Raw genomic sequence first — 23908 nt, 5'->3', positions numbered from 1 at the left:
CGCTTCCCTGGTGGCGCAGTGGTTGAGAGTCTGCCTGCCGGTGCAGCGGACACGGGTTCGGGCCCTGGTCTGGGAGGATCCCACATGCTGCGGAGCAACTGGACCCGTGAGCCACAGCTACTGAGCCTGTGTGTCTGGAGCCTGTGCTCCGCAACAAAAGAGTCCACGATAGTGAGAGGCCCGCGCACAGCGATGAAGAGTGGCCCCCACTTGCCGCAACTAGAGAAAGCCCTCGTACAGAAACGAAGACCCAACACAGCCAAAAATAAATAAATAAATTTAAAAAAAATAAAGAGAAAAATAAATAAATAAATAAAAGCATGGAAGACTTTGCCCAAATTACCAACAATTTGAAAAATACAAATTCTATGTATTTATTCTTTATTGCATGGAAAGGGGGGGAAATACCATTTTCTCACAACTTCCTCCATTTTTTATTTCTAAAAGATACAATATATATACTAAAAATTTGTTTCACATGAAATAAAGCAAAAAAGATGCCTTTCAATCCTCCAGGAGACTACAGACTTCCTGAAAACAATAAAACAAAACTTAGTAATTTTAAAATCTTGCCAAGTCTGTTGCATTAAGTTTTTATTTGTATAGAATTTCAATTCACGCACATTTGAAGTTGAGAATACACTGAATCCATAAATCTGAGGAAACTATCCTATCTTAAAGAAAAATATTAAATTACTACTTAGTACCTGATTATCTTTTATCTTCTAAATAACTTCTACAGGCCTTCTTAAATTCTCTACTTTTGAGGGTAGAAGAAGAGAAGAGGAAGTTTAGTGATTTACTTATTTTCCTCCAAAAAAAAAACTTGTAAAGTTATTTGTTTAGCCACAATATCCCAGGTAGAGATTTTTATTCTTACAAAATGAGTATAGTATAGATAGCACTGCCCAAAACATATTGAATTGTTTACAGTTATAGTTGATTTCCTATTTACTATGTTCTTGAAAACAGACTCCAAATGTGTTACACACACATACACAGAGGGAATATTATTCAGTCACAAAAAAGAAAAAAATCCTCCCACTTGTGACAACATGGATGGGCCTTGGGGGCATTATGTTAAGTGAAATAAGTCAGACAGAGAAAGACAAAAACTGTACAATCTCACTTACACATGGAATCTTAAAAAAACCCCCAAACCTGAACACATAAAGTACTGAGAATGTAATGTACAGCATGGCTAATAATATCATGCTGCATATTTGAAAGTTGCTAAATAGACAATCTTCTCATCACAAGAAAAAAAATTTTGTCAGTATGTGAGGTGATGAATGTTAACTAGACTTACTGTGGTGATCATTTTGCAATGTATACATTTAACAAGTGATCATGTTGTACATCTGAAACAAATATAAAGTTATATGTCAATTACATCTTAAAAAAAAAAAAAAAAAAGGATTTACACCAAAATATTAACATTGATAATACCTGGGCCATGAATTTAAGGGTAATTTTTATGTATTTCTGTTTTCCAAATTTTCTTCAACAAACAGGTACTAATTTTATAAGCAGGAAAAATATTTTTAAAGAAATACTAATAAAATGAGATAATTTTCTGCCTATTAAAATAGCAAAGATATTTTAAAAGAATAATTCCCAATACAGTACGTAACTCCTCTGGAAACATACGTGAAACTCTTAAGTTTTTATACCTTAAACTGGTTTATACCTTAAAAAATCTAATTGCTAGGAATCTACTGTAAGGAACTATCTTAAATTTAGAAAGCCTTCATGTATAAAGTTGGCCATCTTAGTGCTCCTTTCAGTAATATACTATCAGAAGTAATCTATTCAATATTATGACAAATGGTTACATTATGGTCTCTAGTAGAACAAAATATCATAGTTATTGAAGCAATGCTTACAAAGATTAATAATTTGGAAAATGCTCATAATTTGTTAAAAATAATCAAGATATAAAACAGTATATGCAATATTATTATAATCACATAAACTACTCCTAACCCTGAAATTCAAAGATTTACAAAAAGAAAAAAAAAGATTGAAAGGAGGACTTCCCTGGCGGCGCAGTGGTTCAGAATCCGCCTGCCAATGCAGCGGACACGGGTTCGAGCTCTGGTCCGGGAAGATCCCACATGCCACAGAGCAACTAAGCCCGTGTGCCACAACTACTGAGCCTGCGCTCTAGAGCCCGTGAGCCACAACTACTGAGCCTGCGCTCTAGAGGCCAAGAGCCACAACTACTGAAGCCCACGCACCCAGAGCCTGTGCCCCGCAACAAGAGAAGCCACCGCAATGAGAAGCCTGCGCAGCACAACAAAGGGTAGCCCCCACTCGTTGCAACTAGAGAAAAGCCCGTGCACAGCACAGAAGACCCAACGCAGCCAAAAAAATAAAAGAAGATTGAAAGGAAATAATCACTATGGTGTTTGGTTTTAAGACTGGAGAGTGTTTTTGTCTCACTGTACTTCTTTCTACTTTAACAAACATAACTGCTGTTATAAATAAAAAATTCACAATAGAATAGAAAATGTACATATAATTTTCTAAGATTATAATGTACATGTCTGCGTGTGGTTATAATATATATTTAGGTTATACCATGTGGGGATACTGTACTTTTCATAGAAATAGATTTAAATGGTTGCTTGAAATAACAAATCAAATATGCCTTAAGTTTAAGAAAGATGAATGTATATTATTATTAAAAGCACTGTACAAATATCTTGAGTATGTAAATGTTCTAATATTAATGGCTAATGAAGAACAATGGTGACACAAAAGATGGCTCTATGCTATGTCTCTAACATTACTGAAATCAAATTTTATCTACTCAGAAACAGGACACAGTATTTCCTCTTCATTATTTCCTGGTATTACAATATCTAAAATCAAACACAAGACAAACATCTGGTCAATTTTTCTTTCTTTCTTTTTTTTTTTCAAGAAAGAGTAAAGAGAAAACAATACTGAGAGATACCAAAAATACAATTCAGGGAAAAAAGTCAAGCCTATGCAATTTTCAAGTCTATGCAATTTTCAATAAAGTAAGTCATGAATTTCCTAAGGATAGTACATAAAGACAGCTTTCAGAGCAGTAGTCTGCAGGTGAACTGTTCACTGCAAAGTTGTTTAATCTAAATGAGTTGCAGCTATTCTATAAAATGCAGATATAAATTTTTCTTTAAAAAAAAAATCACCGTATGTAGCAACATGCCCCACTCCTGTACAGCAATCAGCATAGTGTGCCCCTTTAGATGAGGTATATATATGTTCCAGTTCGACCTAGTTTCCACTATTGCATGTTAGCTGTTACCATTTATCATCTACTTGACCTCTTGCATTCACCTCACCTGCCTGACTCTCTCAGACATCTGAGTATTTCATACTTAATTTCATTTACTTTATTTATAATGAAAATACTTTTAAAGATAATCAGTAAAGTTAATAAGCTCACTGAAAAAAGTTAAAGTACACAAAAATGCATAAAATCCTGACTTTTAACACTTTTATGTATATTCTTCCACTTTCTTCTAACCAGATAGAATTACAATATGTTGTTTTAAATGTTTATCAACACTATCAGTCATTTTTGTATGTCAACAATATATAATGTAACAAAATTTCAAAATATTAAATGCTAGGATGTATAAACTTCTGCAACAAATATATTTCATAAAAATATCAGAGAGATGTAACAAATTCATAAGTAAAAAGTTTAATCTTGTAGTTTCATACATAAAATAATTTCCATATTCACCCTAAAGTAACATGAAGGATAGGGGTGGGGGGAGGGGGCAGCAGAAGGACACAGGCAACTAATTATTAAAATATATAGTAAAGAACACGGTATTTGTAATTAGGCAATAAATAATGCAGTGACTTTATTACATTCAAAGAATTACTTGGAAGTTTCACACAGTATGAGGGAGTCAGCATAGCATTTGGTCTTGAAAAAGGAGACAGTAAATACTTTTAACTATTAAGATGACAAGCGGGTCTTTGACCTTTCTGATTCCCTTGGCTAATTCCTAAGTGTCCTTAAAGATTCAACATAGCCAAAGTACACTCTGGGAATTTCACCCTGACTCTCTAAAGTTTAAATGATTCTCGTTTGTTGAATTTTATTTTCATTAGCATAAACTTGTCTGTAAACTCCTGGAACTCAGATCCTTTATATCTTCAACACCAAGCACAATGCCTGGCCCAAGACTACAAGACCAAAGAGAATGCGAGTTAAAGCATGAGCAGAAGCTGACTCTTACTCAGTGCCTTTTCTCCCATATGTACTGCTTCTCACATGGGGTATCGCTAATACGTACCTGTAGTTAGTAAACCTTCTCGGCCTATTCCACAGTTGAAATAGAGCCTGTTTTCTAGATCTGCCTACTAGGGCTGCCTTCTATTAAGTGTCTACTTTCTTTTCTTTTTCCTTAAACAGAATCCACCATAAGATAGAACATCTTCAGTTCAATACCAAGAAACAAAGATGGGAAGTTCTCATCTGCTTAAGTTTAATAAAAAGGTAACAATTTTCATATAAGACTTCCACCTCTAAGTGCAATCATATTAAGTTTAACTAAAACTGTAGCAGATCTTGAAGATTACTTTCAAAGATGGCAATCTAACATTCACATTTTACATTCATTCTTTACCCTACCTTAATGTAATTCACAGAGATCAAAAGAGAAATAAAAATGGATTGCTTAAAAAACGTAAATACATTTACGAATGCCAGACTGCTAGCGAATTAAGTACAAACAAGTTAACGTTCTGAGGTGTCAGAAAAAGGCAACTATGATCTTCTGTACAGTTCCCCTTCCCTTAGTGTCTCTGACAGTCACAAACCTCTGCCCTGGTAAAAACATAATTAACAGTGTATAGGCACTTACTAAATTCTTAAATCCTTCAGAAAACTTAAAAAGAGAAAAGCTGTAATGTTGCCAAGTTCGGTGTTAAATAACTTTTTGCATATACAATCTGAGAGACATAAAAATGTAGTACAACTATGTTAGTACCAAACTAAAAAGCATATACCAACTGGGAAATCTCTGCTAATATTAATATTGTACCTGCAATTATCTAAACTCTTATAATGATAAATTTATCCCACTGTCTTCAGTGATAGAATCACACCATCTTAGCAATGTGTTATTCAATCCAGTAACTCCTAAATAAAAAATTACACACTTTTGAAGTTTGAAGGAAATAGATAATCTGGTCCAATCTTCTGATTTTATACACTGAGAACAAGAGGATTAGAGAGCTGAAGTGACTGGCTCAAAGTCACAGGCGGAAAAAAAAGCAAGAGTTTTCTGGTTAAGACTACAGCTTCACTGTAGAAACTAGCTTATTCACAAATATTACAGATAATGGCTTACATAATTTTACTTTTTGCCATATGACCACAATGCGATGATTTAATTATGAATAAACCTTAAGCTAAACTTTATGCATAATTAACAGTAGCTTAATATATAAACCACCAGGCTTCATGCAACTTAAAAATCAGTAAGTTAAGGAATCATTCATGTTTTAAAAATAACCCTTTTAATACCAAAAATTGATACCTATATTTATAAGTATGATGTATTTAAATTTCAAGAACAAGTTGGTAATCATTTTAAGCCACTACTCAAACTAAAACAAAGTGCAAAAGATTTCCTGTCTGGCACTAAAAGTACACAGTCCCAGTTACAGCAGTTTTCTCTGAGTATTTATAAAACTGCCTGTAGTAAATTTCAAGATGCAAGATTTACCTTACAGAAATAAAAATATACTGAGTTCTTATGGAGACCATATATGCATTAAACCAGGTCAAAACTATTCACACTTAATCAAATGAAAACTGAAACTTGGTGCTAATATTAAAGAAAAAAAAAAGAACAATACCACTACGTAGCAGAGAGATTTGCAACAAACTCTTCAAATCACTTGAATTAATTATCTATGGATTCCAACTACATAGAACAAGTAAGACACCTTAGTACATCAGGATACAGAAAATAAACACATTATAATTCTGTTGAAATATCCTACAAATAAAACAAGGGAAAACATCAACATGTATTTCTTAAAAGAGCAACATTTGAAGAATTAATTGTAGATGGTGTCCTGATAACTAATAGAACTAGTTCATCCTACTATGAATGGCTACCAATTTCCCTTTGCATAGAGAATGGATGCTGCCTGACATGAAATCTAATTTAAAATATGCAAAATATCAAAAGGACAAAGACTTTACTTAGAGGCCACCGATACTGCAAGACCACAATAACAAGCACCAAAAATCAAAGGCCTTTATCAAGTCACAATAAATGTAATGTACGCTCTTCACTTCACTCATTCGAGAACCACAGAGTTCTTTTACACAGAACTTTAACAAACCTGAATATTTATTTTTGAAGCCCACAACTGATGATAGTCTGAAATCAAACATCATTTTGTAGATGAAAAAAACTGAGGTTCAGAAAGATGGCTGGGCCAGAAACAAATCCAAAGTTTCTGACCTAGGAAGTTTGCATACTTGTACACCCCTGACAACAGGGGAAGGCAACCGTGACAAGAGCCTGCAAAGACAGAAACCTTAAAAAGGTAAACAAAGTTAAAACACAAAACGAAAAAAGCACAGAATCCTACTACAAGACAAGACCCATTAGGATCTCAGTACACCAACAATCCTGAATCATAAATTAGAAAACGTTAATGTAAAACGAGCTCTGTTTAAAACAGAAGTATGTAATTTCTTATAGAAATAATCCCATCTCAAATGGTTAAACTAAAAAAAAGGAGCGGAAGATAAAACGGGTAAATTTTCGGATGCATAAAAAATATGAATGAGAGAAACAGCCATTCTAGATATCTGTGCCTTTTCTGGATTTTATACCTCGATTTCAGAAAATGTTTACACACCCCCTCTCCATCGTCTATACAAACCGGGAAATTACTGGCCATTCTTTGCCAAACGGTAATCCATAGACTCACTCACATACTTTTCTATCTGGTTTTAAGCTACTGAAAATTAACGTACCCCTTAATTTCCACAACACTTAATTGTTCCTTGGTCGTATTTCTGATCACCATTGCAAAAACTTAGTCCTGCATAAAGTACTGTTGTGGGAAGAAATTAAAATCAATGCACAAAATGGTGCTTTTGTAACATTTCCAAAACGACTGAGAGTTTTCCATTCCCCCAGACCTCGATTCAACACCTTAAGAGACTAAAGACGAGCCAAATTCGCACACTTCCCCCAAAGCATATGGAGCTCCGAAGCCATCACTCTCCTCCAAAAGAGTAATTATCTCCTCCTAAAAGGCCTGCGCTGCTCACAGCTCCTCGGAACCGTGGGAGAACTTGGAGTCAGCTCTGGGATGAGAAGGGAAGAGCCTGGATTTGAGTTTCAGAAGAACTAAGTGGCCTGTGTCACTTCACCACGCACGATAACCGGCTGTTGAGAGGAAAAGGTCGGAGTAGGGGGAAAGCCTGTCTTCAGCCTAATCTTAAACCCTGAGATCCAGGCTCCTCGCCTGCCACTCTCCAACCCTAATCTGACAGGACGGCAGGTAACGCGTCCCACCTCCCCACTTATCCTCCCACCTACCCCGCATTCGTGCTTAGTCTTACGATTTTGAAGCATCAAAATCACCCCGGCTCCCTAGAGTTCAGGCCACCATCGCTGCCGCCATATTACAGCTTGTGCGGCAAAATGCGTCAGGGAGGGAGGTGTGCGCCCGAGTGGAGAGGGCGGGGGCGACAGGGGGAAGGCCGTTTCCCAGGCCCGCGAGGCACGGTTAGAAAGCCTCTGCAGCCCCAAGAGCTGCAAAACTAGCGCCACGGTCCTTGGGGGCCGCCTCTGGCACTTGGCAGCCCCGATACCTCGAGGAGAAGACGGTTAAGTCGGTCTGGGCCTATCGCGTCGGCTCCGCCCCTCTCCTCGGGCCCTTCCCGCTCTCGTGCCCCGGCACTGCTGCAAAGGACGCCACCGAAACAACACGGGCCCCGCGCCACCTACTTGCACCAGTACACTCTCCTCTTCCCGGGGTCCAGTCCTTTAAATCGCTTCAAATCTACCGCCGCCAGAAAAGGCGCTAAAGCCCACTGACCGCCTCCCTCCCCCCAGTCCCGGCCTGGAGGGAAAGCGTCGCGCCGGAAGTACGTCACGGCGCGGCGGACCGCATCTTCGGGTGATCCCTCGCTCGCGTCACCTCACCCTTCCTGGAGTTCTAGGATTTTGGTGTCTGTTGAATGCCTGGTTTATAGGTAACTTAATGCTTTCTGTGTGAGTTGATTGAGAGCGTTTGTAACCACCATGTCGTTCGTGAAATGAAGTGCTTCACTTAATAAACATTTATTGATCCTCTGCCAGGGTACTGGGAAGGAGACCCTACCTTCAAGGAGCTTCCAGGTCAGCTTCCAGTTAACGCTGTGACACAAGTTCTAAAAAACAGAGATGAACAGAGTGCTATTTGAGAAAAGGAGGAAATTATAAAGGGCATTGACGCTCTTTGTTGTCGTTTTTAAATATTCTCACAGCAGCCCCATGATACAGATTATTATCCTTGTTTCACAGGTAAAGAAATTGAGTCTCAGGGAAGATACGTGCCTCCCTCCCAGACACACTGTTCCTAAATACCAGAGCAAGGCTTTGACTGCAAATCCAGTTCTCCAGGGGAGAACACTATTTTAGGACATATATTTAATTGTTTTAACAGGCTAAGAATCCCTAGATTGTTAGAATTAATTCCCCCTGCTATTCAGGGGAGTTGGCGGCAATCATTGTGGAGATATGGGGTGAGTGAGTTTTAAAGGAAACAGCTAAGGGGACTTAGATTTTATTACTGTATGAAAAGAACGTTAAGTTACAATCATTTAAATTTTTCACTCATTTACCTGAGGTAAATTAGTAATTATCAACAACAGTTGGGCATGTGGTACTCCTAAGCATCTTCACCAATTTTATTAGCTGTAAAACTGAGAGGACAATCCCTGCCGCTTTTAAGCCATTGCCTTCATTGCAGGGGAGCAGCAGCATACTGTTTGAACAGTTCAGAGGTTGTATGAATTTACACTTTGCAGTGAGGAGGGCAATTCTGCAATACCTTTAAAAACCCGACTTATACTGAGCACTCTATTAAGACAGATTTTTTTAAACGTTGGTTTGTTTGACTTCTGTTCAGCTTACTTCAGAATATATTTTTATTTAGCTATGATACACAGATTTATTTCTTAGATTTCTACTTACTGGTAGAGGTAATGTGTGACATTGCTGTGACATTGGTGTATTCTCATTGGTGAGAGACATCTTTGAGGATATATTACAGATTATACCATAGTTAACGTTTTGAGGTGTACAAAGGTGACATTTCTAATCTTGTTCTAGGATATACTATCTTCCTAGAGAGATAGACTTTCATATTGAAGTGACTGAAGAATTATTTAACAGTAAAATATTAATAAGTACTTAGATATAGTATACATTATAAATGGTCAGATTTTAGGAGATTCTTGAAAGAAGTTTTGAAGCAGCATTACAAATGTCCATTCAAGGACTGGTGGCTGGTGCTGAACTATGACAAAGTTTTCGCTGCTCTTTTCTTAAGAAGAGTTGTTTTGGGGGGAATTCCCTGGCGGTCCAATGTTTAGGACTCAGCGCTCTCACTGCTGGGGCCCCAGGTTCAATCCCTGGTTGGGGAACTAAAATCCCATAAGCCGTGTGGCACGGCCAAAAAAAGAGTTGTTTTGTTCATTTGAATTAAGTATGTCACCTTTTCTCAGATGGTTATAGAATGTGGTAGTTGTTTTCTTTCTCTAGATGTCCTTACTTGGACAAATGAAAAATTGGCATGCTTTGCTGGGTCTCAGACATGTTGAAATTTCACTGGTCTGTGAAATCCAAAACTTTCCCAAATAGATTTGACATGGATTTATTGTTCCAAGAAGGAAGATGTTGCAAGTAAAAGGAAGTATTTTTATCTCCAACAATATGGTGGCTTAAAGAACAAAGGATTTATTTCTCTCTTACATAATAGATCTGAGGTGAGAGGGCCAGATCAGAGGGCAGCTTTACTCCATATAGTCAGTCAGGACCTTGAGTTCCTTATATATAATTCCAGTATGCTCCAGGGCCTTGACATTGCATGATTAGAGTGTATTGCCAGTTTCAGGCGGCAGGAAGGAAAGAGGTTATGTCTTAAGGCCTAAACCAGGAAGCAATACATGCCACTTTGCCTCTAATTCCATCAACAAAAACTTAATCACAGGGCCAAACCCAATTACAAGGTACTGAGAAATGTAATATTGACATGTGTCCAGAAATAAGACAAGGCCAAACCCAATTACAAGGTACTGAGAAATGTAATATTGACATGTGTCCAGAAATAAGAAGAAAAGTTATTTTAATAGAAAATTAAGTCTGGGCCACATATCCCATTAAAACATAGTTATTTGAAGGACTTCTCTGGTGTGCAGTGGTTAAGAATCCGCCTGCCAATGCAGGGGACACGGGTTCGATCCCTGGTCCGGGAAGATCCCACATGCCATGGGGCAACTAAGCCCATGCACCACGACTACTGAAGCCCGTGCACCTAGAGCCCGTGCTCCACAACAAAAGAAGCCACTGCAATGAGAAGCCCATGAACCACAACGAAGGGTAGCCTCCGCTCGCCACAACTAGAGAAAGCCTGTGCACAGCAATGAAGACTCAACGCATCCAAAAAATAAATAAAAATTTAAAGGAAGTTAACTGGGGCTTCCCTGGTGGCGCAGTGGTTAAGAATCCGCCTGCCAATGCAGGGGACATGGGTTCGGGCCCTGGTCCGGGAAGATCCCACATGCCACGGAGCAACTAAGCCCGTGTGCCATAACTACTGAGCCTGTGCTCTGGAGCCTGTGAGCCACAACAAGTGCCACAACTACTGAAGCCTGCGCGCCTAGAGCCCGTGCTCCACAACAAGAGAAACCACTGCAATGAGAAGCCTGCGCACCACAACGAAGAGTAGCCCCCTCTCGCCGCAACTAGAGAAAGCCCATGTGCAGCAACGAAGACCCAACGCAGCCAAAAATAAAATAAATAAAATAAATAAATTTATTTTAAAAAAAAAGATAGTTATTTGCATAATTAGTTTATATGACCATTTTGTACTATGAGCAGACAGAAGATTTGCTGTGATGTTGCTAGTGTTTTGAAATACATTTAGACTCTAGCACTTCTAGGTGGACTGTTACTTAGGGTCACTTTTATTAACAGATTTAAAGAAAAAAATGTTATAATCATCAAAACAGTTGGGTTTCAAGGGGTGACTTCAGTTAGACCTTAACTTACTTTGTATGCCTTTTTTAAGGGTAGGATTTTAAAATTAAAGTTTAACATATATTCATAAACTGTAAGTATAGCTTCATACATTTTTACAAAGTGAACATACAGGTGTAACCTCTACTAGATTAAGACATAGAGCGATATCAGCATCCCGGAAGCGCCCCTCATACCCCCACCCCATAATGCTATCACCCCACCCCTATCAAAGATTATTTCTGTTGGGAGCTCCATCAGCATATATTAGTTTCATCTGTTTTAGAAACTTATATAAATGGAATTATGCATATATATTCATTTGTGGCTGGCGTTTTTGCTCAATGTTGTGTTTGTGAGATTATCAATATTGCTGCGTGCAACAATAGTTTGTTCTTTGTAATGTCCATATAGTACTCCATTATATGTGTGTATTAGTTGGGGTTCTCCAAAGAAACAGAAGGAATAGGATATAAATAGGAAGAGAATTATTATGAAGAATTGGCTCACATGATTATGAGGGCTGAAAAGTCTCACAATCTGCTGTCTGTAAGCTAGAGACCCTGGAAGGCCGGTGGTATAATTCCAGTCCAAGTTCCAGATCCAGGGGAGCTGATGGTGAAAATCTCAGTCCAAGGGCTGAAGACCAATATCCCAGCTTAAGCAGCCAGGCAGGAAGCAGAAGGGGTGAATTCCTCCTTCCTGTGCCTTCTTGTTCTATTAAGGCCCTCCATGGACTGGATGATGCCCACCCACATTGGGGAGGGCAGTCTACTTTACTGAGTCCACCAGTTCAGATGCTAATCTCATCCAGAAACACCCTCACAGACACACCTAAAAATAATGTTTAATCTGGGTAGCCCTTGGCCCAGTCAAGTTGACACATAAAATTGACCATCACAATGGGTATTGAATAATTTATCCATTCTAATTTAGATGGATATTTGTGTTGTTTTTGAGTTTTAGATATTATGAATAAAGTTTTTATGAACATTCTTGAATCTGGTATATTGGAGCACATATATTTTGCATGTACGTTGGAAATACACCTAGGAATGGAATTGTTGGATCGTAGGGTGTGGATAGAATCAGCTTTGGTAGATACTGCCAATGAGTTTTCTGAAGTGGTTGTACAATACTTTTGTCGTATGTGCCTTTTGATTCCAGTATTAGTGAGAGCTCTCATTTGCAAATAAGAGATGCCCAGCTTGAAGTAGTTTAGGTAAAATTGGGAATGTATTGCTTCATGAAACAAAACTGTTGGACACTGTGGTGACTTTAAAAACATGTCCGTAAGTTCTTTAATGTGACTTTCTTCCAACGACTAAGGCAAAGTGATAGTTTGTGATTTTTGGAGACTAGGTCATAAAAGCATTTTGATTTCCTCCTTGCTGTGTCTCTTGGATCAGTCACTCTAGGGGAAATCAGCTGCCATGTCTTTAAGACACTCAAGCAGACTATGGAGAGGCACGTGTGGCAAGAAACAGGCTTCCTGGAAAAAGCCATAGAGGAATTGAGGCCTCCTGCCAACAGCCATGTGAGTGAGCCATTTAAAAGCAATCCTCTGGCCTCAGTCAAGCCTTCAAATAACTCCAGTCCTTGTTGACATCTGACTTCAATTACATGAGAAATTGTGAGCCAGAACTGTTTCGCTAAGCTACTTCTGAATTTCTGATCCACAGAAGCTGTGGGATAATAAATGTTATTTTAATTCATTAAGTTTGGGCATATATTTTATACAGCAATATATAACCAATACAGAGAAGAAAAAATAGATGGAATGTCACGGAACTTCTCTCTTGTCTAATTCTACTTACCTGTTTTTTGGCTTCATTCTCTTGACTGACTCCTTCAAGAGGCTACGTCACATCTTGATAAACGGAGTCTCTGCCAGCTCCAATTATAAAATGCCAGAGAAGTCTTTGGTTAGCATTGCAGTGACAGCCCCAAAATTTGTGCCTCCCCTTACAAAGTGAGGGGTGTCACTGGGAAATGTTTGTGCCTCCCCTTACAAAGTGAGGGGTGTCACGGGGAAATGTCTGTCCTGCTAAGAACTACGTTTTCTTGCATCTGAGTAAGCATATGCAAATACTTCTCATCAGTGGAAAGTGCATGAAAATGCTGTGTATTACATCCAGACCAAGATGTTTATGAAGTGCTGTGCCTTTTCCATGTCATCTCTTCCTGTTTCCATCAGCTGGATCCAGAGTATTTTAAAGCCTTGGGAGATTATTGAAGAAGCCTAGTTTCCTGAATCTCTGTGTGGAGAAAAGTCCTCCACTGACCAGGGATACCCACTGGTTGTAATGTGATGTGATTGAGAAATCAAATTCTATAGATTAAGCCACTGATATTTGGCTTTATTCATTACAGCAGACATCATTACCCATCTAATAGGCCAAGGGCCTGAAGCAGTACTAGATTTGGTCTAGCCTGGCTCATTTCAGTCTTTGTAGTGTGAAGTATGGAGTCTGATACCAAAAGAGGGGAAGTAGGTGGGCTGGACTACTACAATTAACCTACCTTTACTTTAGAACAATGAAAATTTTTGCTTCTACCCATAGATAAATAAACTATTGTTTGTTCTAATTTTCTACTATATTGCCAATATTATGTTTAACTTTTTAAAAGTGCGTGTCTATTGTCACATATATTTCACAGTAATATAAACAAGTGTATAAATTTGAACATTCTATAGAGGTTTAAAATTTAATAATTGCCCCTAACCCTTTCCAATTACATTTCCTTGAGGTATCTAATGATACTCTTCTCTATTCCTATTCTAACATTAAAAATCCTTATTTAGTATCCTTCCTCCCTCCCTTTGACAAAAATGAGATCACATCACACATATTACATAATATGCTTTCATTTGCATAAAAATATATCATGAACATCTTTGATATCTATACAGCATTCCATAGTATGGACATACTATAATTTATCTAGCCATTCTCCTATTGGACATTTCAGTTGTTTCAAGTTTTGGTTAATATAAACAATACTGTAATAAACATCCTTTTATGTATATCCTTATATATTGAGGCTTATAAATCTGTAGGAAAGATAGCCAGAGGTGAGATTATTGGGTCACATAATACATACACTTTTAATTGTGACGTGTAGGGCTGATTAGTATCCTGAAAGGTTGTAGCACTTCAAGGTTGTATGAAAGTGGCTATTTTCTCCCACGGAAGTTGTTTTCAGTCTTTCCAGTTTTTGCCAATTTAATGGGTAATAGAATGGTATCACTGTATTTTGTAATTTCCTGATTACCAGTGAGGTTGGCCATTTTTCTATTGAATCCTTTTTTAAAAATTGTAAAATATACAAAACATAAAATTTACCATCTTAACCATTTTCAAGTGTACAGTTCAGCAGTGTTAAGTACATTCACATTGTTGTGAAATCAATCTCCAGAACTCTTTTTGTCTTTCAAAACCCCCCATTAAAAAACTCCCCATTACCTTTTGCCTCCAACCTCTGGCAACCACTATTCTATTTTCTGTTTCTATGAATTTGACTATTCTAGATACCTAATATGACTGGAATCATATAATATTTGTTCTTTTGTGTCTGGCTTATTTCAGTTAGCATAGTGTCTTCAAGGTTCATCCGTATTGTAACGTGTCATAATTTCCTTCCTTTGTAAGGCTGAGTAAAATTCTATTGTATGTATATATGACATTTTCTTTATCCATTCATCTGTTGGTGGATACTTAGATTGCTTCCACCTTTTGGCTATTGTAAATAATGCTGCTATGACCATTGCTGTACAAATATCTGTTCAAGTTTCTGCTTCAATTCTTTTCAGTATATACCCAAAAGTAGAATTGCTAGATTACATGATAATTCTGTTTAATTTTTTGAGGAACCACCATACCATTTTCCACAGTGGCTGCACCATTTTACATTCTTACCAGTAATACACAAGGCTTCCAATTTTTCCACATCCTTGCCAACACTTGTTATTTTCTGATTTTTTTTGATAATAGCAATCCTATTGGGTGTAAAGTGGCATCTCATTGTAGTTTTGATTTGTATTTTCCTAATAATTAGGGGTGTTGAACATTTTTTCACGTGCCTGTGGCCATGGAGTAAGGTCTATTGAAGTCCTTTGCCCATTAAAGAAATTTTTTTTGTCATTGGGTTGTAGGAGTTCTTTACATATTCTAAATATTAATCCTTGCAGATACGTCATTTGCAATATTTTCTCCCATTCTGTGGGTTGCCTTTTCACTCTGTTGATAGTGTCCTTTGATGCATACAAGTTTTTTTAGTTTGATGAAGTCCAGTTAACCTATTTTTTTTCTCTTGGTGCCAATAATTTTGGTGTTACATCCAACAAACACATTTTTTTTTACTGGCAGAATTACTCCAGGAGAAAAAGCATTCATTAACTTGTGAGAAAAAAGAAAAACAGTTCCTGATGTTGGGAAACTGATCTGATGTTTATAGCTAAGCCTCAATGTTATTTCAAACTAATCTGGCACAGTTTAAAGCATATTGGCCTCCTGTGGGAATAAGGAATCTCATAGAACATCAAGATCAGACAAATTCACTGTGCAACACAAAATACCAAAGATTCCCCTCTTGCTAAATGAATGAATGCTACTTCTTTACCAATTTCAGCTTTATCCCCGCTTCGGTCAGCCTTCTCTACAGTTAAAATTTATTAAGGTGCCCAGTCATAGAATTGCCCTGTTTTCTGACAGCACCCAAGATAGACCAAACCTCATCTTCCTTAGGCCCTCCCCGAAATTACCCACCAAAGCCCAAATCCTGTAAGAGGTTCTTTCTAACACTCTTTTATTGAGCTACCAAATGGTTTCTTACAGTGTTCATTTTCCTGAGCTGTAACAAGAAGTCCATCAACTGCAGGTTCCTGGTGGGTTTTGGCTGAAGGGCATTGACATTTGCTAAGAGGAAAGTTAGAGCCACCCTTTGTTAACCACTTGTCAGCCCTTGTAAAAGATGCTTCTTCGTGACTTAAATCGTTAGCTAAAATGAAATTTTATAGCTGTGGATTTAAATTATTACCTTAATATTGTTCTCAGGTGTGATTTGTATATAAATATGTATTTTATGAATGCCCTAGACTGCAAGTAAAGAAAAAAGTCGCTAACAGTGACTAAACAAAAAGGATTTTCTTTTCTCACATGGACAGTGTTTCTAGAGGAAGGCAAGCTTTTGGCATCTGTTTGTTCCTTAGACTCGTCTCCTAATAATTCCACAAACGGGTGAGAAGGAGACAAACAACCCCTAACAAGTGAAGAAACTGTCCTGTCACTATCGTTTAGGCCTTACTGTTGCCAGGAGCTGATCTGGCACTCATAGCTCAGCCTTGGTATTCTGTTGAACATAACAATTGCACAGAATACCAACATGAAACAAGGTTACTCTCTGACTGATGGGTCAAGACCAAAACAAGACCATTCCGTAATTATACCTGAACTCAACAAAAACAAGAATATTGTCCAAACCGGGACTTCCCTGGTGGTGCAGTGGTTAAGAATCCTCCTGCCAATGCAGGGGACACGGGTTCGAGCCCTGGTCTGGGAAGATCCCACATGCCACGGAGCAGCTAAGCCCGTGTGCCACAACTACTGAGCCTGCGGTCTTGAGCCCGTGAGCCACAACTACTGAAGCCTGCATGCCTAGAGCCTGTGCTCCGCAACAAGAGAAGCCACCGCAATGAGAAGCCCGCGCACTGCAATGAGTAGCCCCCACTCGCCGCAACTAGAGAAAGCCCGCGCGCAGCAGCAAAGACCCAACGCAGCCAAATATAAATAAGTAAATCAATTTATTAAAAAAAAAAAAAGAATATTGTCCAAACCACAAAAAATGACCAAACATCCAAAATGACCTATCTTGGCTAATATGAGTGAGGGCTGCTTCTTTACCAATTACAGCTTCAACCTCACTTCTTTCTGCCTTCTAGATAAAGTTTATTAAGATACTCAGTGAAATTCTCACAGCAGCTAATGTAGAGAAAAGTCTCTCTTAAACCCCCGAATCACTTAACACAAGGCCAAATACTATAGTAAGTTCTTTCTAACACCATCTTAAGTTGACACCCCTTAGGGTGTGTTCTGCTTCATTGCAACCAACCAGTAATTCCAACTTTAGGTGTATTCCTGGTGGTCTTTGACTGAAGGGCACTGACACAGGTCATGCTGAGTCTCATCCCTATGCTTTTTCTCACATTTGTTCTGAAACCCCTTCTGTCCTGTGCATTCAGATCGACCTCAGTTTTCATATTTATTATCAGTTGATCTAGTTCCCAACAATCCAAATCAGTGCTACTCCAAGAGTGCTCTGCGATTAGTGGTTGCCTAGGGTGTTCGGGGTGTGGGGGGAGTGACTGCTAAATGGTTACAGGGTTTCTTTTTGGAGTTATAAAAATATTCTAAAATTGATTGTAGTGATGTTCCACAACTCTGAATTAAGAAAAGCCACTGAATTACACACCATAAATGGGTGAATCGTATGGTGTGTAAATAATTTCTCAATAAAGCTCTTAAATTTTTTGTGGTCTGGGACTGGTACCTGCCTACCACTACGCAAGTGCAGAAACTGAGAGAAGTTTGATGCTTTTATAGCATTCGATAGTTATTCCATACTCGTTGAACATAAATAAAAATCTTGACGTGTCTTTTCCATGTTTAAGTTTTCAAATTTCACTTTTCTAAGTATTCATTTCTATTGTATATTATAAAAATATCAGTCTTCACGGACTGGGAGAGAACCTCATATAGTTGAGAAACACGTGCCCTAAGGCCCTATAACTTCAAGACGTGTGGCCCGAGTGTCTCAATGAGGAACTACAATACCCAGAATTCCCGCCAAATGCGTAAGCGACGTCTATTCCGCCGACCTCGCCGCGACGTGCCTTTGGGCGTGTAGTGCGTGCCTTTGGCGGTGCACGCTGTGTTCGTCCGGCGTTTTTTTATGGTTTGGGGACGGACACCACTAGAGGTAAGGTGATGTCTTTCGAGGAAAGGCTAAAAACTCTGGGATATGAGGGAGGCGTGAGCGACACAACCGAGCCTGTTGCGTCCCTTGCTGGGAGACGTGGAATAGCCTGGAGTTCTGAGCCCTCGTAACCAGGCTTAACCGCGATCCTTCAGAAAAGTTCCCAGGTGTTGAGGGGAAAAACTTGCCCGCAGGTCCCGGCCGGGTGGCGGCGATAGGTTTTCTTTTTGCTCACAGCACATTCTCGGGCCTGGGACCTTGGGTTCGGCTGAGAAACGGAGGCTTTCTTCCGGGTATTGGATTTCCCGGAGCGCGGAGGACTAGGGCAGGGCTGATCCCTCTCCTAGCCAGGACCGGGAGACCAAATTCATTCGTTCAGCGCCACTGTGTGCCAAGCGCGGAGGATGCCTGCCATTTGCAAAGGGTGTTGTTGTGTATCCTGCACAATACCTGTTCACGGCGGGTAACCTATCTCTCATTTATAGTCCCAAGGCCCGTCCTTTGGTTAAGTCACTTCCCCAAGGTCACTTAGCTGGGGACTTGACACCTTGGTGTTGTAACCAGTGAGCTCCTTCCACTTTCAGATGTGAATAGGCAGGAGACTCTTTTTTTTGTGCAGAGTTTTTTGTGTATGTGTGTGACCCAAGTCGGCTTGGGTCGGGATGCTGTACAGATTGCCACAAAGTAGTCAATATTGTGTCATCGTTTTTTCTTGGGTACAGTTTGGCGTAGCCATAGGATTCTGAGGCATACTTTTAGTGTTGGTTTGTTGATGTAATGAGGATGTTCAAGTTGAAAGAACTGGGTGGTTGTCCCAGCTTCATTAGTACTAGAGTAGTTTGTTTAACCTTTTTCAACCTAGCTTTTCTCTGTAAAATGCAAATGATAACATCTACCTGGCAGGTTAATTGAGAGAATTTAATGGGATAACATATTTTAAAAGTCCTTTGTAAAATGTTGCAGCAGTGTTAGATGATAGGATTTTAGTCCCAGCTTTTCTAACCATTGTTTCTCAACTAGAAATATAGACACTTTTAATATATTTTAAAAACAAATTATTCTTTTTCTTTATTGTCTTTGGCTCTCCTGTTGCATCACTACGCAACTACATTACTTGATTTCTTCATATGTCCTGATTGGGCTTTAATCATCTCATTTATTGCTTAAAACCTACTTAAGGTCAATAGTGATTAAACTGTTTGAGTTCTTTTAGTGTACAAGGAGAAAGGAGCAAGAAATTATCTTGAAAGCAAATATACCAGAAATTATCCCTCTGAAAAAAACATTTTTTATTATGGCTCTGAATTAATGGCTACTCTTCGTAGAAACTATAAAGGCAATATGTTTATTTATTTCAGTTTTGTTCTTTTATTTAAAAAGATGCTTCTTTTTGGTTTGGGATTTTTTTTTTCCTTCTGCTTTTATAGTCAAATTTGAAAGCTTCATGGTAAGTGTCAGATTTAACATTTTTAAAATGGAGTGAGGAGGGCTTCCCTGGTGGTGCAGTGGTTAAGAATCCACCTGCCAATGCAGGGGACACAGGTTCGAGCCCTGGTCCAGTAAGATCCCACATGCCGTGGAGCAACTAAGCCCGTGCGCCACAACTACTGAGCCTGCGCTCTAGAGCCCGCGAGCCACAACTACTGAAGCCCATGTGCCACAACTACTGAAGCCCACGAGCCTAGAGCCCGTGCTCTGCAACAAGAGAAGCCACTGCAATGAGAAGCCTGTGCACCGCAACAAAGAGTAACCCCCGCTCACCGCAACCAGAGAAAGCCCGCACACAGCAGCGAAGACCCAATGCAGCCAAAAATAAATACTAAAATAAAATTAAATAAATAAATAAAATAGAGTGTGGAAGGAAACCCCTTTTCCTGGATATTTAGTTTTGGGTTAAATCCTGCTCTCAGGTTCAGGCTAAGAACAAAGTGTGTAGTTAATGGAGGAAAAGCTTGTTATTTTAATTAGAATTTTGGAATTTGATAGTTACAATATAACTGTGTTAAACTGATTTCTTTACAGAAATTGCATATTGGAATGGGATTTGGAGTCATCATAATGGAAGCAAGCTACATGAAGGAAAAACAGTTATTTTTATACCAGCATATTGCACCTGACTACTAGTTGCAAATGGTATTCTTTACCTAAGAAAATTTGTGATGTAAATGAAAAGATAGTTTTTTTTCCTAGACTGATTGTTTACAATATGCTTCGCCTAAGAGCTATTTGTCCATTCTCCTGGAGAGTGTTTCAGTTTCGACCCTTTAGTTTCGAACCATTACTTAGTCAGATGAATAAGTGTACAGATGAAGAGCAAATATTTGATCTTATTGAAAAAAACAAAGACATACTTTCAGAAAAGCAAGTGGCATGTGCACTCAGTATGCTTTGGCAGTTTCAAAAGCAGAGGAGCAGCTTGTTAAAAAATGTGGAATGTATCAGAGACCATCCCCAATTTCTTACTCTTCATAATTTAACTACAACTAAAATGGAATTCATGAATGACAGTACCTTGGTGAATGTGCTGTACATCATACAACAGTAAGTAATGTACTTTTAGATTTTATAGAAATGATTGTAGTTTACTTTTATATTTAATTTTCTAAAAATCTCTTTAAAAGAAAAAAATGTTTTTTTCCCTTTAGTTTTCCTGATAAGCTAATATTTTTTTATTTTATTTATTTATTTTTGGCTGCATCGGGTCTTCGTTGCTGCGCGGGCTTTCTCTAGTTGTGGCGAGCGGGGCTACTCTTCATTGCGGTGCGCGGGCTTCTCATTGCAGTGGCTTCTCTTGCTGCGGAGCGCAGGCTCTAGGTGAGCAGGCTTCAGTAGTTGCAGCACGGCGGGCTCAGTGGTTATGGCACACGGGTTTAGTTGCTCCGCGGCATGTGGGATCTTCCCGGACCAGGGATCGAACCCGTGTCCCAAGCATTGGCAGGTGGATTCTTAACCACTGAGCCACCAGGGAATTGCCCTGATCATCTAATATTTTAAAGATATGTAGAGGATATTCTTTGATTATGGTAATCATTTCACAGTATATATACATATCAAAACATTATGCTGTACAACCTAAATATATACAATTTTTGTTAATCATATGTCAATAAGGTTGGGAAAAAATTTAAAAAGAAAAGAAATTTTACATCATTCGCAAGGGAATCCAGCCTTCAGAAGAGCTGGATGCCCTAAATGAAGAATTCAGCAGCTATATAAAGGAAAAAAGGATACAAAAGTTAAAATTAATCTGTTTATTAGTCTCATTGGTGAAATTATCCAAGGTGCAAGGGCCATTTAGCTATAGATGTCAACACTGTACAGAGCAGAGATACAGTTGTTTTTATTAGGGTGTCAGCGTATACAAGAAAGGGGCTTAAGGCTTTACTTATTTTGGGGGGTGGTAGACTAAAAAAGAGTGACATCCCTTTTTTGGTGGTCTTTCTCAGATTTGCAAAGTTTTTTCTCTGAGGTACATGATGGGATGGGTAAGATAATCAGTTTTGTTTTCTCAGTGGTCATATTAGTTTGGAAAATGCTGAATCAGACGAAATTAAACAGATCTTTATTGCAGGACTCTTCAGAGCCTTCAGAGCCTGCAGGACTCTTCAACATACATATGCTAATGTATATTGTGAACCTTTCAGCAGGGGTATTTTCCAAACTTACTTATCCACAAAACATTGTGTTGAACACCTCACAAGAACACTGCACAGATGGAGAAATGCTGCTTCATGGTGATTTGCCCCCAAACCGCATTTCTGTGTATCCCCCCTAAGTCATATTTTAGTAAGGAAAGGATTTTAAGAGTAAAATATAATTTTGTTTTCAAGTTTTTAAAATAGCATGTAGTTTGATTTTGTTTCATGACTCAACCTGAAAGTCGTTGACTTTTAGGAGACAAAGTAACCTAGCCTTAACATTATAAAGATGTTGAAATCGGTTAAAAAGATTTTTATATGTACAACATATAATATATATTGCTTAATTATATATAGAAAATATCCATTGTTAGTGAAGGTATATGCTTTGCACTGTTAAATGTGAAGGAACTGCTGTCTGCTTCTGGTGGTATAATACGTATCCAGAACTATAAAAATGTCCTTGGACCCAATAATTTTGCTTCTAAGATTTATCCTAAGAAAGTAATCTGAGATACATGTAAAGATTCTTGGGCTTCCCTGGTGGCGCAGTGGATAAGAATCTGCCTGCCAATGCAGGGAACACAGGTTCCATCCCTGGTCTGGGAAGATCCCACATGCCGCGGAGCAACTAAGCCCGTGCGCCACAACTACTGATCCTGTGCTCTCGAGCCTGTGAGCCACAACAACTGAAGCCCACGTGCCTAGAGCCTGTGCTCTGCTACAAGAGAAGCCACCGCAATGAGAAGCCCGCACACCGCAACAAAGAGTAGCCCCCGCTCTCCACAACTAGAGAAAGCCTGTGCGTAGCAATGAAGACCCAAAGCAGCCAAAAATAAATAAATAAATCAATTAATTAAAAAAAAAAAGATTCTTGTACATGGTTATTCATCCCAACATTGTTTATAATATTGAAAAACTAAGATCCTAGTAAGTTGGTGAATGTTTAAATGATAATTTATTCACATAATTAATAGTATACAACTAAAAATTATGTTTTGAAGAATATGTAATGATATGGGCAAATGTCCACAATATAATGTTAACTTACTGAAAAAGGCAGGATATAAAAATGTAAAAGAAATATGTATATGTCTTTAAGTATGTAGAAAAATAACTGGAAAGAAATGCTCCAAGTTAATGATGGTGGGTATTTATGAGTAGCAGAGTTATAAAAGGATGAGAAGGGCATGGGATAAAGTATAGAGGTTTATTAGATTGTACCAAGAAATCAGAATACTGAAATGAGACCAGACCAGAAATAAGGACTGATTGTGTAAGAATATAATAACTTGAGGTTTACTTTTGCATTATAATCCTTGCTGCATGTATGTTTTTAATAATTTTAAAATGTTTCTGTATGGAAAATTATTTTCTCTTGATTTTATTGAGGTTTGGTTTTGAGGCCCATGACCCGCTAGTTGAAGCACTAGTTACAGAAGCATGGAGAAGACTGGAAAGGCAAGTACTCTGGGTTTTTCAACTAAGATCAGGGTTATCCTTTTCAGGGTTAGCACAGTGAAATCTTATAGGGAAAGAATGGGGAGCTGCTGCCTAACTATCAAGCTTCATTGAAAAAAAAGTATTTAAATTCAGTTTACTTCGAGGGCTTTTTGATCGTGTAAAGTGTGTTAGTCAATCCTAGGGCAGAAGAATAATCTTAGTCCTTTCATGAGCAATTATCCAAGGTATCCTGCAGTATACCTCCCGCAGTATCCAAGGACAACTGGTTCTATCATCCCCTCAGATACCAAAATCCATGGATGCTCAAGTCCCTTATATAAAATGATGTAGTATTGGCATAAAACCTACAGACATCCTCCCATCTACTTTAAATCATCTCTTGATTAATTATAATACCTAATACAATGGAAATGCTATGTAAATAGTTGCTCAGCATGCAGCACATTCAAGTTGTGCTCTTTGGAGCTTTCTGGAATTTGTTTTTTAACTGAATATTTTCGATTCGCTGTTGCTTGAATCCGTGGATTTGGAGCCCTTGGATACGGAGGGCCGACTCTACTG

General features: G+C 38.5%; 2 protein-coding genes across 8 annotated transcripts in view; one reads left to right on the top strand and one right to left on the bottom strand.

The window, feature by feature from the left end:
• Window positions 1-8120, bottom strand: part of PPIG (peptidylprolyl isomerase G) — a 40458-nt gene extending 32338 nt beyond the window's left edge. Inside the window, exon 1 of one of the 5 annotated variants that reach the window (XM_061201529.1) lies at window positions 7995-8120. The gene's annotated coding sequence lies outside the window, so the exon portion shown is untranslated. Of the gene's footprint in view, window positions 1-707; window positions 731-7583; window positions 7815-7858; window positions 7933-7994 lie in introns of those variants that run through there. The other 4 variants (XM_061201547.1, XM_061201563.1, XM_061201539.1 and 1 more) reach the window with 4 other exon arrangements.
• Window positions 8121-8153: 33 nt separating this feature from the next.
• Window positions 8154-23908, top strand: part of FASTKD1 (FAST kinase domains 1) — a 40445-nt gene continuing 24690 nt past the window's right edge. The window contains exons 1-3 of one of the 3 annotated variants that reach the window (XM_061201510.1): window positions 8154-8242; window positions 20268-20786; window positions 23276-23344. In XM_061201510.1, the coding sequence (XP_061057493.1) occupies window positions 20452-20786; window positions 23276-23344 (404 nt within the window). In that variant the 5' untranslated portion in view covers window positions 8154-8242; window positions 20268-20451. Of the gene's footprint in view, window positions 8243-18168; window positions 18249-20267; window positions 20787-23275; window positions 23345-23908 lie in introns of those variants that run through there. The other 2 variants (XM_061201503.1, XM_061201519.1) reach the window with 2 other exon arrangements.

The sequence above is a fragment of the Eubalaena glacialis genome, chromosome 1 (assembly GCF_028564815.1).
Source record: "Eubalaena glacialis isolate mEubGla1 chromosome 1, mEubGla1.1.hap2.+ XY, whole genome shotgun sequence".
NCBI lineage: Eukaryota > Metazoa > Chordata > Mammalia > Artiodactyla > Balaenidae > Eubalaena > Eubalaena glacialis.
Note: the sequence above shows the minus strand (reverse complement) of the source record. Positions and strands in the feature narration are given on the sequence as shown.